Source organism: Orcinus orca, chromosome 2, assembly GCF_937001465.1.
Source record: "Orcinus orca chromosome 2, mOrcOrc1.1, whole genome shotgun sequence".
Classification (NCBI taxonomy): domain Eukaryota; kingdom Metazoa; phylum Chordata; class Mammalia; order Artiodactyla; family Delphinidae; genus Orcinus; species Orcinus orca.
Window position 1 is genome coordinate 19,999,367 of NC_064560.1, and position 14,397 is coordinate 20,013,763.

General features: G+C 38.8%; 1 protein-coding gene across 3 annotated transcripts in view; it reads right to left on the reverse strand.

Annotated features, from left to right (window-relative positions):
• CDC123 (cell division cycle 123) overlaps window positions 1–14,397 on the reverse strand; it is a 57,437-nt gene that overhangs the window by 30,001 nt on the left and 13,039 nt on the right. For all 3 annotated transcript variants that reach the window (XM_033439225.2, XM_033439226.2, XM_004275864.3), the window contains 2 exons: window positions 9,046–9,141; window positions 6,012–6,118 (listed from right to left, as the gene is read on the reverse strand). In XM_033439225.2, coding sequence (XP_033295116.1) covers window positions 6,012–6,118; window positions 9,046–9,141 — 203 coding nt within the window. The remainder of the gene's footprint in view (window positions 1–6,011; window positions 6,119–9,045; window positions 9,142–14,397) is intronic.

Sequence of the window (14,397 nt, forward strand, 5' to 3'; positions counted from 1 at the left end):
CTGTATTGTTCTATATCCATCTCCACCCTCCAGGACCCAGGCCCTTCCCAGCAGAGTTAGGACTAGATGAAACAATATTCCTGTTGAGAAACCTGCTGACAGTTTTACTGCTGTTTCTTTCCACAAAATTTGCCTTTGCTCTCTGGTTGCTGTTTTTTTTTTTTTACATCTTTATTGGAGTATAACTGTTTTACAATGGTGTGTTAGTTTCTGTTTTATAACAAAGTGAATCAGTTATACATATGTTCCCATATCTCCTCCCTCTTGTGTCTCCCTCCCTCCCACCCTCCCTATCCCACCCATCCAGGTGGTCACAAAGCACCGAGAAAGCCCACGTACAGCAAAGAAGACTCAACGCAGCCAAAAATAAGAAAAAAAAAACTTCAAAATAAACACAGGTATTATTGGGACTTCGTTGGTGGTCCACTGGGTAAGACTCTGCACTTGGGGAACTAAGATCCCACATGCCAAGTGGTACGGAAAAAAGCAAAAACAAAAACAAAAAAGACAAAACCCACAGGTGTTATTAAATAATTAATGTCATATAATCTACAATGTGAATTATAAAATAAAAGTATTCTCGGGTACAATCACGGTAAAGACCGAAAAAAGCAAAAAAACAAATAACCAAAGGTCTACTCTGTTGAAAGCTACTATGAAATTATGCCAGTACATTTCTTTTTCTTTTCTTTTTTTTTTTTTTTTGCGGTACGTGGGCCTCTCACTGCTGTGGCCTCTCCCGTTGCGGAGCACAGGCTCCGGACGCACAGGCTCAGCAGCCATGGCTCACGGGCCCAGCCGCTCCGCGACATGTGGGATCCTTCCGGACCGGGGCATGAACCCGTGTCCCCTGCATTGGCAGGCAGACTCTCAACCACTGCGCCACCAGGGAAGCCCCGCCAGTACTTTTTTAATATATTTTGCAGTGAACCAGTTAACAGGAATTTTGGAGACCAATATGTTAGATACAAAGTTTTAGAAAGAAGAAGAAAAGAAAGGAAGGGGAAAAAAAGATCCTAGCCTAAAACTGTAAGAACTGTGCTTAACTGCCACTGACGACTGACAGGAATGTCATCTTTCTTGTCTTTCTTTTACTTCTACCCAAGCTACTTTCCAAGTCATTCCCTCAACTTAAACTTCAGGTTGCATGTCCTACCAGCCAAATGGTCTTACTATAAATAGGCACATTCATGATGCCCTAAACATGTCTTAAGATGGACATACTCTTTTCTGTGAACCTCTTAACTGTGATCAACACATAGCTTTTATCATGATGTTCCAACTATTTCACACATTGAAAGAGAACAAAGGCGATGCGTTCAATGGTAAGGATGCCCGTGTGTGGAACTAGGGGAATGAAGACAATGAGAAAACTATGGATGTAGTATATGCTTTGTTACAAGGAAAGAAGGATACGTGTATCTGATGAGCTGTGCTACATTAAGAAATACACTGAACTAGAAAGAGCTCCATGGAAGTAGAATCCAAGAGACTGCTCTAGTGGAGAACACTGGAGTTAAAGATGAATCCTATTTGTTACGGGTGAGGTGTTAGACTCTGGCATTGGAGGAGCAGACTTACAGTGCTACCAACTTAAATTGTGAGTTCTCTAATGCGGGCCAGTCAACGTGGCAGGAATGGGGGAAAGAGAAATCACAGTATTAGTAAACTCGGAGAGTAATAACTACGTGAACTGACTCCAGACAACTTAGGTACCGCCTAAATACACTAAGATCACAATTCGATCATTCCTATCAGAGAAAACATCATCATTAAAGCTTTATAAGGTGGCAGTACACAAAATCACAATGCTTTAAAGTGGCAGACTCTTTACTGCCTAGCTATTTACTAGGGCACATCCTCATTCGTAAGCTTTCCTAAAACATTGGAAGGTTATGGTATTATACCTCACAGAAAACAACTCTTAAGTATATAAGGAAAAAAAATTATGTCAAGGGCAGAAATAAAAAAGAAAAACATGGCACCCAGGGAATATTTAGCATCAAAGTTCTGGTGCTGAAGATTTTACTGCTCATTAGGATCTAAAATGAGAGTTCAGGTACACAGATTCCATTTTTTACATCTCACTGGTGGTGGAAAAGGAAAGATAAAAAATGATACTGAATTAATAAGGGTGATTGGGTGAGTTCATTAGAATTTTCATAGAATTCTTCAAAAAGAGAGAAAATATGCTCTCTAAAATTATAACAATCTAACAAAACATTGTAAATCAGCTACACTTCAATAAAAAAATACAATAAAATTATAACAATCTAAAGTGAAAAACTGTCACCTAAATAAATGGGCCTTAAAAATCACAAGAAATAGGTTCTGTTAGGTCCAACTTAGGTAGAACATTTTACTTTTGAAACTGTTTGCTGCTGAATTTTAGGATTAATAACCAGTTTTGTGACAATCTTAAGAACAAAACGTATAAAAATTGTGCTGATCATAACTGTGCTTGAATTACTAAGACAAATAAGCTTTCCTGATCTCTAGTAACTCTAACTTCCTTAGTCATGAGCCTCTCAGAGAAACAATTAATGGATTAATTCTCTCTCAGCCCTTTCTTCTAAATGCCAATTGAATACCAGATATTTTTTTTCTGGCCTTGGCCTACTGAAGTGACACCTAATCAATAAAATAACCAGTGAAAGCAGCCTTCTGACTCAACAAGTCTAATTACATAGAAAGTTTATCTGGGCAAATAATTCACTCAGCAAGTATAATGCAGACAGATTATGCTAATGGTGTCAATATTTCAACCTCCACTTTTTAAAGCTTCTTGGGTACAATAACCACTTGACAAACAGAAAGAATAAGAGTACTTACTAGTCCATGTCAAATTACAACTGTGGCAGACAGTACTGGTGGTCTACCCTCTAGCTATTCCCAACCTTTATCCTTGCCAACAAAATTCTGTGGCTGTTCAGAGGAGGACAGGTGGACCTGTGGAATCCCAGGGATGCACGTGTACATCTAAGGGCACAGCCCTCAAGGCGCGGGCCTGCACCCGCAGCATCAGGGTCACCTGGGCACAGGTTAGAAATTATATTCTTGGGCCCCACTCCCAGCCTAGTGAATCAGAAACTCTGGGGGTGGGGACCAGCAAGCCGTGTTTTACCAAATTCTCCAGGTGACTCTAATCTGAGCTAAAGTTGGAGAGCCTCTGCTCTAAACCAATCATGGCGTCTCTGTTCCCTCTGCCAACTACTGGATGAGGCTGAGTAACTGTGTGACCGTGAGCCTATCAGGAAGTCTCCTGGGAAGCTTTCAGAATGCTTTACTTGCTCACAGACAGAGAAGAATGAGAGGAATTAGATGCACCCCCTCATATTTTTGACCAAGATATAGTCATCTTCATGCCATACCTGCAAAATACCAGCCACCTTGTAACCATTAGGTGATAAACCCAAATACCAAGCCAGTAAGCCAAGGATGACAGAGAGAAAGACTGAAAGAACCTGGTCCCTGGTGACCCTGATGAGCTGTGACTTAACCATTATAGATGGAAATAGCCCATCTCCAGACTCCTTGCTAAATAATGTATTTTTAAAAACACTGTGTGTGAACTCTTTTTGGTTGGCCCTCTGTTAACCTGTAATCCTAACTATAACATCTTTGTTTGTCTTGTTGAAGCAAGCTCCCAAAGAGTATAACATAATTTTCATAACATTACATAATTTTATGTACATAATTATATACTATAATATTTTATCTTTTATCACATTCTATAATATTTTACTTTGAAGCATTTAGAAAAGAAGGAATTTATAACTTTATTAAGTGAAAATACAGAGAACATTTAGAATGACGTTACTGAAATTATATTCTGGTTTTGGTTCTATTAACTAGTTGATGGAAACAAATTACTGAGCAGATTCAGGCCTCAATTTTCTAACTGAAGAGTCAAATTAAATCACTGATAAGATCCTGTCCAATTTAAAGTATTGTATTCTTAATCTTTAAAGGGTCCAGAAAGGCCTCTGTGACAAAAGTTCATCTTTCATTAAAGACCCAATCAATAGGGATTTTTCTGGAGTAACAAGACTTATTGTTACGCAACTGACTACCGACAAAGATTTCCAGAAAAGGTGACTGTGAGTACCACCGGTCTGAAAGGCTGCAAGCCCAGGGCTTGGTGTTTATCCTGCCAACTCCCAATTATTTACATGAGGAGAAAGATGGTATTCTGTGGATAAACACTCCTAATCCAAGGCCTCAAATGTACTTGCTGATTTAACTTCTTCCCCACGCAAAAGTCAAAAAGTACAAAACGCAAAATGACTGACTGGTATTTCTACCCTTCACTGGAATCGGGGCTAAATTCATGTAAGACAAAAAAGGAGAGGTGGGCTAAGAGGAGCCAGCAGGTTGCTAGGGTGCAAAGATGATTTAAAAGCCATCAACCACAGAGAGTTAGAAGTGATTTATAATTTTTGGAGAGGAAATGTCCTCATATACTCACTGCAACTAATATCAAAGGTGCATAAAAATCCATATCAAAAATAAACAGGTACAGAGTATTTTAACGTAATATATTCCAAGGCCTCTTTACAAAAGCATTCAATATCAAAAAGCTCTACAATGGCAAAAAAAAGAGAGGGCCACGACTTCCTCTAATCAGAGGGTGTCTCCCAGAACGAAAATGCTGCTGCATTATTACTAAAGCAAACACCTCCTAACACCTGTGCCAACACAACCATAAAAGGCTGACACCTAAATGTCAGAACAACATAAAGCTTTTTCTGTAAGTGAACCAGAAAAACCAATACAGGTAAAGTCCTTTTATAATAAACTAGCGATACAATCACACTCATTTATTATTACTTAACTTCGTTTTCTTAATTTAATACTAAAACCATATGCCCAAGCTGCAGAACCAGATGCAAAAGCGATGATGCACAACTGACTTGTAGGGAATGTATTTTCTTTATGCCAGGCTCCTCTTCAAAAAAGGATTTGAGGCTGAAAGGGGATGAATGAGCAGGGCAAACTGAACTGGATGGATGGGGAGGAAGTGGCATGCATACATGAGGTTATGTATGTATTCACCTGTGTACCTGCTTAGTTTCTAGATTTTTTGATATGCTTTAGAGATCAGATAAAAGGTTAGTTTAATTGATATTTCAGATCTAAAAATGGGGTAGGATAAGAAATCTAGAAGAATAACTGCTGTTTGATGACAGAACAAAAGAAGCATAAAGAGATCGCCTACAGTGCAGCAGTGCAGGTGGGCTGTCTGCCTACAATGAAGGATTAGTTACAGAGTAACTAGCAGAGGGAAGAAAACAGCAAGTCCATGTCTAGGAATTTATCCTAAGAAAAAAAATCAGGAAAGCACACAAAGATTTAGCTCAAGGATATTCACTGCAGGACTAAGAAGAAGAGAAAAGAGACAAATAAGAGAGAACTAATGAAATAAATGATGCTATAGCTGTCCAGTGGAATACTCTGAAGCAAGTTTAAAATAATGATGTGTTTAATATTTAATGACACATAAAGATGTTTGATATATACTGATTAAGTGCAAAAGCAGCCTCATAAGCAATATGAACTATATGATCCCATTTTTGTTTTAAAAAACTGGAATACAGTTAGAGACAGGTGTACCTGTATTATACCTATGAACAGACAGAATCTTGGAATTATATAAAACCAACTGTGGCGAGATCATGAATGCTTTTACATTTCCTGTTTTTGTTTAGCTATAGTCCCCACTTTTATTTTTCTATGATAAGCATATATTAGCTTTATAATAAGAAAAAAATTACCACTATATTTACTGGGCAGATACACAGAAAGCCCTTGATATTTAGGGATATTCATTGTACAGCATTAGCTGTCAATGGAAAAGAAAGGTTTGCTTTAATAGGTCATTTGAGAAAATGAAACAGCCTTGGTATGTGGATCTGTTGTTTACAATAGTACTAGAACTAATGGAATTTCATCTGTAGAAAAACTCACAAGTACTGAAACTACTGACATAAGAGAACAAGAGACATACTTACGGTTGGGTGAAGTCACGAGTGATGAAATCAGAACTCTTGAACAGTAGGAAGATGTCGCTGAGCGTTTTACATTTCAGAGAACTATTCATTGCTATCCAGTATGCATCCTAAATAACAGAGCACATGTTACTTAGTATATATTCCAAGTTAGTTGCTATAAATGAAGTTCAAGCCTATAGCCAAAATCAACAATGCATATAACCTGAAGGGGTTGAAGAAAAAAGTCAGGTAAGAAATTTTAGCTATACTGTCAAATGTCAAGTTACAGTTCTAAACAAGTAACAGCATCACCACTGCATGTCGGGTACTCAGTTTTGAACCAAGATGTTCAGGTTCTCACCTTTCAGCTCAGGCCCAAGCACTGCCCTATGTCTTCCTCACTGATGATGAAAGAAGGGGGATAAAGAGATATCAGAAATGCTGACATTTCAGCTAGAAGATTCAGGAATGAAAAAACAGCCTGACCAGCGACTAAGAAAATAGAGAACCTTCCTTTCTTCCTGTTTCTGGGGAGAGACGGCTGGAACCCTGAAGTTGGATGGCTGCAACAGTTAAGACCCATGTCTATCAAATCTGGGAGGGAGGACGTGACATATTCTGAACCATCACAATTTTAAATGGTGAAAGCCTCAAATATATGCACCAAAAAAAAGTAAGAAGAGCAGACACAGGAGGCACAAACCTCAGCGAAATATGCCTAAAAATGATAGAATAATTAAGTAGTTTAAAAAATGTACTTCTCCCATCGACAGATCAGACACAGGACAGTAATTGGGAAAACTAATGATTGCAAAAAAAATGTCCAGTTATCCACACTGTATGAAAGAAAGCACTGGAACACAGTCGGCACTCAATAAATAAAAAATAAATGAAGGAATAACTTAAAATCACAAATAATCTATACATTTTAACTAGAAAGCCTCAAGCCAGATCAGTAGTCAAGCACAACTCAAATTACTGCTCATAGATAAACTAAAAATGAGTTTCAATAACTTCTTTATAATAACTTCTTTAAAATTTCTCCAAATGAAAAAGGATGATGAACTTCTGGTTAAAGATGGTATACTGAACACACAAATTTAACTCCACTAAAACAACAGTATATACATAGAAAACCATGCAACTGAATAAACAAGACAGTTATTAACTCCAGGGAAAACAAAATGTTGAATAAGAAAACACAAGCAATGTACAGTATATATCAGATATGGACGTAGTGTTTGCATAAACATAATATGAGAAACACTGAATACTTGTCTAATCAAAGTATGCCATTCTGATGATGAGGACAGTGGAACAGAAAGCAGTGGGGACAGGCCTTCCCTGGTGGCTCAGTGGTTAAGAATCCGCCTGCCAATGCAGGGGACACAGGTTCAAGCCCTGGTCCAGGAAGATCCCACATGCCGTGGAGCAACTAAGCTCATGCGCCACAACTATTGAGCCTGTGCTCTAGAGCCCGTGAGCCACAACTACTGAGCCTGTGCACCTAGAGCCCATGCTCCACAACGAGAAGCCACTGAAATAAGAAGCCCATGCACCACGACAGAGAGTAGCCCCTGCTCAATGCAACTAGAGAAAGCCCGAGCAGCAACAAAGACCCAATGCAACCAAAAATAAATAAATAAATAGATATAAATAAATAGATAAGGTAGATAGATAAATAAATAAATAAAGTAGTGGGGACAGGAGATGAAACAGAGCTGAACCTTTCTGTTCTAAAGCAGGAAGTCAGTAATAAACATCTAAGACAGAAGAACAGAGAAGTAGAGGAAAATAACAGAAGAAGGTACTAAAATATTTGAAAACAGCTGCCTCTGAGCAGTGGGAAATAGTGAAGCAAAACGGGTGTCAGAACTGGCTGATTTCTGTAGGAAGCTTCCAGATCTTCTGAAAATTTAAACTATTTTGTATATGTAATACAATGGAATATTACTCAGCCATAAAAAGGAATGAAATAGGGTCATTTGTAGAGACATGGATGGACCTAGAGTGTGTCATACAGAGTGAAGTCAGTCAGAAAGAGAAAAACAAATATCATATATTAATGCATATATGCGGAATTTAGAAAAATGGTATAGGTGACCTTATTTGCAAAGCAGAAATAGAGACACAGATGTAGAGAAAGGGGGAAACAGGTGGGGTGGGATGAACTGGGAGATTGGGATTGACACATATACACTATTGATACTATGTATAAAACAGACAACTGATGAGAACATACTGTATAGCACAGGGAACTCTACCTAATGCACTGTGGTGATCTGAACGGGAGGGGAATCCAAAAGGGAGGGGATATGTGTATTTGTATAGCTGATTCATTTTGCTGTGCAGTAGAAGCTAACACAACATTGTAAAGCAACTATACTCCAATAAAAATTAATTTAAAAAACTATGTATATGTCACTAATTTTAATAAGTAAAAACAAAAATTAGATTAAGTACAATTTATCATTCATGTTAGAATAAGAAAAGATAAGCACATGAGATGATTTTTTGAAAATGCAGACAAGTCTTGATTCCTTAAATGAGACTTGCTGACATAAAACTGTTTTCTACTGTAGTAGAAAAAATAACAAATTTTCCTTCAGACCTTAACTTAAAAAAAAATCTTGTCAATGAAATGTTGAAATGATAAAACACAATTTAAGAAAACGTCAGGTGATCTGTCAAACCGCTGTTTCTAGATCCTACAACATTTTAATTTTTATTACCTTTCAATAGAGAAAAATCTCTCTGTCAAACTGAACAGGTGAAGTTTTGAAAAGGGTAGAGAAAGGCTTTTCTCAGATTTCTAGCGCAATCAGCAACACAAGAGGTTGAAACTGTCAATTGGCAAAATATACAGCATTTCACAGACCCAGGGAAGTGCACTGCAAAATCAGGAAAATAAATAACAGGGGGAAAATAAAAATAAATTCCACGGAATTCCCTAGAATTAGGAATATAATCAGACCCTCTGTGAGGATATAAAGCGAAATGGAATAGCAAAACAAATAATATTCACACAGTGAGAGATTTACTGATGTGTTCCTACCCTTGGGGCACTCCAGTTAAGCTTTGGAAATACACTGCCCCCCAGGGAATTGATAGCTTCTTGGACTTTAGTGGTGAACTCAGGAAATTCTGGTGCCTACAGAGAGAAAGAAGAAATCATTGGGGCAAGTCAGTATCATCACAACAAATACAGAAAACAAGATCAAAATCTCAAAGTTCAACACTTCAGGGCGTAAAAAATAACTTAGAATACAAATTACTATCAGAATTTCTGAACTCAGCTAAATAAAATCAATGATCAAATAGCATTTATCTGAAAAGGAAAAAAAATAACAAGTGCCAATGGCACTTTCCAAAACAATCAAGACCCACAAAGCTGAAGAGACAGATGTTACAAGGCACCTGGGGATGTGAGGAAGGAATGAATGGTTCTCTTAGCACCTATAAAACCAGTATCTATTAAATGAAAAGAGACAGATAGAATATCACCTGTGCATATACTCCAATTCTCAGAAATAATACCTCGCACTTAAGGGCCAGAAGCCTTTCCATTTGCAGGAAAAGATTCTTGGACGTTTCCCCAAAAGGCTTCATGAGAATAAGAAATAAATTATGTGGTTAACTGTATTTAAACGCTGCTATTTCCGGATAAGTTTTAATATAAACAAAATTTAAAAATAGGACCTTGGTGAAGTTAAAATGTTCTTTCCTTTCTGGTTGATTTTAAAATGTGTATTTTTTAAATTTTTATTTATTTATTTTAATGTGGTACGCGGGCCTCTCACTGCTGCGGCCCCTCCCGTTGTGGAGCACAGGCTCCGGACGCCAGCGGCCATGGCTCACGGGCCCAGCCGCTCCTCGGCATGTGGGATCTTCCCGGACTGGGGCACGAACCCGTGTCCCCTGCATCGGCAGGCGGACTCTCAACCACTGCGCCACCAGGGAAGCCCTATTTTTATTCTTTACAAATTTATTTATTTATTTTTGGCTGCATTGGGTCTTTGTTACTGCACGCGGGCTTTCTCCAGTTGTGGCGAGCGGGGGCTACTCTTTGTTGTGGTGCGCGGGCTTCTCGTTGCAGTGGCTTCTCTTGTTGCAGAGCACAGGCTCTAGGCGCGCGGGCTTCAGTAGTTGTGGCACATGGGCTCAGCAGCTGTGGCTCATGGGCTCTAGAGCGCAGGCTCAGTAGTTGTGGTGCACGGGCTTAGTTGTTCCACGGCATGTGGGATCTTCCCGGACGAGGGCTCTGCATTGGCAGGCGGATTCTTTTTTTTTTTTGCGGTACGCGGGCCTCTCACTGCTGTGGCCTCTCCCGTTGTGGAGCACAGGCTCCGGACGCGCAGGTTCAGCGGCCATGGCTCACGGGCCCAGCCGCTCCGGGGCATGTGGGATCTTCCTGGACCGGGGCACGAACCCGTGTCCCCTGCATCGGCAGGCGGACTCTCAACCACTGCACCACCAAGGAAGCCCCTGGCAGGCGGATTCTTAACCACTGTGCCACCAGGGAAGTCCCTAAAATGTGTATTTTATATTGGTGAGTAATCAAAACATTCTAAGTGTTGTTTCAACCAGGAAGTAGAAATACAGTGGTGACAGAACGTAAACGTAATTACAATTATGCTCTCCCTCGAGCCTTCTGTCACCATCAGGAGCACATGGACATAAAGTAGAGAAAAGGACAGTAAGAGAGATGGAAGTGGGGCCTGCAGGAGAGACAAGAATACAAATACACTAACACTGATGCTCTGCAGTCACTTTTTTCCTTTATATTTGCTGCCCCCTACTGGCAACTGCAAATACTGAAAAAGTCCAGTCATGACAAGTTCTTCCACAAGGGGAAAAAAAGTTACAATAGGTCTAGAATAAGCTAAGGGAGTGGGAGGTACAAACTACTGGGTGTAAGGGAGGTTACAAGGATATATTATTGTACGACACAAGGAATGATGCATTATTTTGTAAAACTGTAAATGGAGTATAACCTTTAAAAATTGTATAAAATTTTTTAAAATTAAAAAGGGAAATGATTATTATTGTTTCAAGTCACAAAGTTTTAGGATGACTTGTTATTCAGCAATAAATAATCAAATACCAAAAAGAAAAATGGCTTATGCTGATCCCCAAGATCTAATCCAGTTATGACAGAGAAAAAACTATGACTCAAGTCACAGAGACGAAGACCAAAAAATGAAAGTTAAAAAAAAAAAAAAAGGTAACATATTCCCCAGACAAGATACCAGCTTTAAGCAACAGGCTAGTGAGTGCAGGCAGAGATCAAGGGCAGGTTGGACTGCCTTTCTTTCTGCTGCAGGTGTACATGACCTCTGGACTAGTCAGCAGCATCTTTCAGTTAGTTATCTGACAGCCTGCCTCCGTCTCCATCCTCTGTTATTCTTCTTCTGCTTAGATACGTGAAACTAAACTGCAGCAATTTAGAGACGTTTACAAAATGAATAACAGCCTTGAGTCCTTTATCTTCCATTCATCTCTCCCTCATTTCTGTTAAGGCAGTAATTTCCTTAGAATCCGCTGAAGTTGCTGGTTTGGCTACCCTAGAGCTCTATCCATAAAAAGTCATCTAAGATCTGCATTAGCAATATGTTTGATAAATGGCACAGTTACACAAATTGTACAATATGAGGGGTTCGATCTTCAAAGACAAAACAATTTAATTTTCCTATCCCATAAAACTTCACATATAAGGACTGCTTTATATTTCTGTATTACATTTTTCTTTACCATATAAGTTATAGGTATACAATATAGTGATTCACAATTTTTAAAGGTTATACTTCATTTATAGTTATTGTAAAGTATTGGCTATTCTGTATCATTGATACATTTTAAAAGAGGCAACCGATTCCCTCAAATCCTCCAATTACTCAACTTTAAAAAATCCTGCCATAAGGATACTAAAACAAATTTAAATGACGAAAAGTTTATGTATTGTACAGAAAAATCTGTGCTTTCAGTGAAAGACTATGCATTCTATACATACAGCACTTTCTGGGTTACCTGATTCTATCTGGGTCTGCGAGCTAGTTTACAACTTGGTGAATTATAGGTAAGTGAAAACAATGATAAGTATTTCTTACAGACGTGAAAATTCTATCCTGTCTGGTGGAAATCAGCTATCTTCCTTCCCACGTATTCATCTCAATACTAATCTATAAATGTGTCTGTCCTTTGGGTTCTCTTTTGAGACAGTTATAACATCTGCCTGGTTGCCTCATGAGTTAAATACAGCCTTCAACGTGTTGTCATTATTCTACCTTTTCCTGAAAATTATCTTTTAACAGATTTAACTAGTAATAGGGTTCTTTTAAGCTCACAGTTCAAGTCGATTTTAAATTCGCAGAACACCTCAGTTGTCTGAGAAAAGGTTCCTGTTTTAAGTCAGATAAAATCCACATTTTAAGTCATATCCATGGACTTTCTATGATCCAAACTCACCTATCTTTCCAACTTTACCCACCACAGCCCCCCTCTATCACACCCATCAGAAAGGTCATTTCTTTAAAAAAATGTTTTAATCATGAAATAAATGTTTTAAATATACAAAAAATATATACCTGGATCCATACATTCAACAGTTTGACATGTCTGATCCAGACCTTTAAGTTTCTTAAGGAAAAAACATCACAGATACTAATGAAGTTCCTAATCTCCTTGCTCTCCTCCCTAATGCTTCCCTCTCCCCACAGGCATCATTACAGGAGTGGGCATATTCTTCTACAGTCCTGATGTTATACTACGTGTGCCTGTCCATAAAACATAACATTCAAAAAATTTAAAGTAACTGTTGTCACTTGATATCTATACTTTTGGCAACTTGCTCTTTGAAATTCACCATTGTGCCTTTGGAATTTACCCATCTTGACTACTTGGTTCCATTTTTAATTTGGCATTTCTGTCACTACACTAATTACTAATTACTTGCAGTGGTAATTTTCCCTCCTTGGGTCCTGGCTCACATTCCTCTTCTGAGAGTGCTCTTCTGCCCTGAAAGCTCCCCTGCCCAACATCTAGCTCTCCCCAGTGAAACCCAATCACTTTTTAATTTTTTATTTTGAAATAATCTGAGACTTTCAGAAGCATTAAAAGAAGAGTAACAAGAATTTCGACACACTCTTCACTCAGGCACTTTACCACATTGCTTTATCATTCTCCCGCTCAACTCCCTTTCTACATATAAGTAGGCAGGGGTAGGGGTGGGTGTGTGGGGGTGGGGGGATGTGGGGGGTGTGTGTGTGGGGGATGTGTGTGTGTGGTGTGTGTGTGTGTGTGTAAAGCAGTAACTTTTTTTTACATAACCCAGCCAAATTATCAAAATCAGGGAGGTAACGTGGATACAATACCATTATCTCATCTATGGATCTTATTCAAAATGTGCCCATTGTCCTGATAATGTCTTTTATAGCAAAAGAAAAACGGAACATTCTCCTCTGGCTCAGGACCCAGTCTAGAATCGAGCACTGCATTTCCTTGTCGTGTCTCCTTAATCTCCTTTCAGCTGTAACATTTCCTGTTTCTGTTGCTCTTTATCTTTCACGACCCTGACGTTTTGGAGAGTACAGGGCAGCGACTCTATGTAATTTCTAAAACGTTCAGTTTGCTGGTTGTTTCCTCATGACTGGATTAAGGTTGTGCATTGTTGGCAGGTGATGTGTCCTTCTGTGCCTTGTACGAGAAGACAGGCGATGTAGGTCTGTCCCATCACTGAGAAGGTTAACTTTGGTCACACTGGTGCCAGCTCTTTCCACTGTGAAGGTACTGTTTTTCTCTTTACAACTAGTAAGTAATTTTGGTGGACATAACTTTGAGAATACTCAAGTATCCTCATCAAATATTCACCCATGAGTTTTAATATCTATTCCATCAATTATTACTATAATGGTTGCTAATGGTGATTTCCAATTCTATCATTCCTTCTACAATTATCAGTTGGTGTCTTTTCTACTATAAAGAAGGGCTTTCTCTTCTGCTCCATTTATTTAATTTAATCATTTGTTTATGTCAATATGGGACCATGGATTCTAATTTTAGTCAATGGTTATACTCCATTACTATTATTGTTTTGTTATGATGTTCACATATGGGGCCAGTGGGAGCCCATTCAGGCTAACTTCTGGGTCCTCTGTGTCATGACCCATCATTCTTACTTTCTGACACAAGTTGTTGCAGGCTCATCTTTACCATGCCACCCCCATTCTTTAATTTCTCAAGGAGCTTCAACTCCTTTTAGTGGAGAATGCTATTTAGACACCAAGATCAGGGCACTAGGTGTGCTCACTGCCACCATGATGTCATTATGTCACTTTTAGAGCTAAGCAGAGTTTGGTAAATACACACACACACATTATTAATTTCTGTATCTATCTATATTAAAAAAACA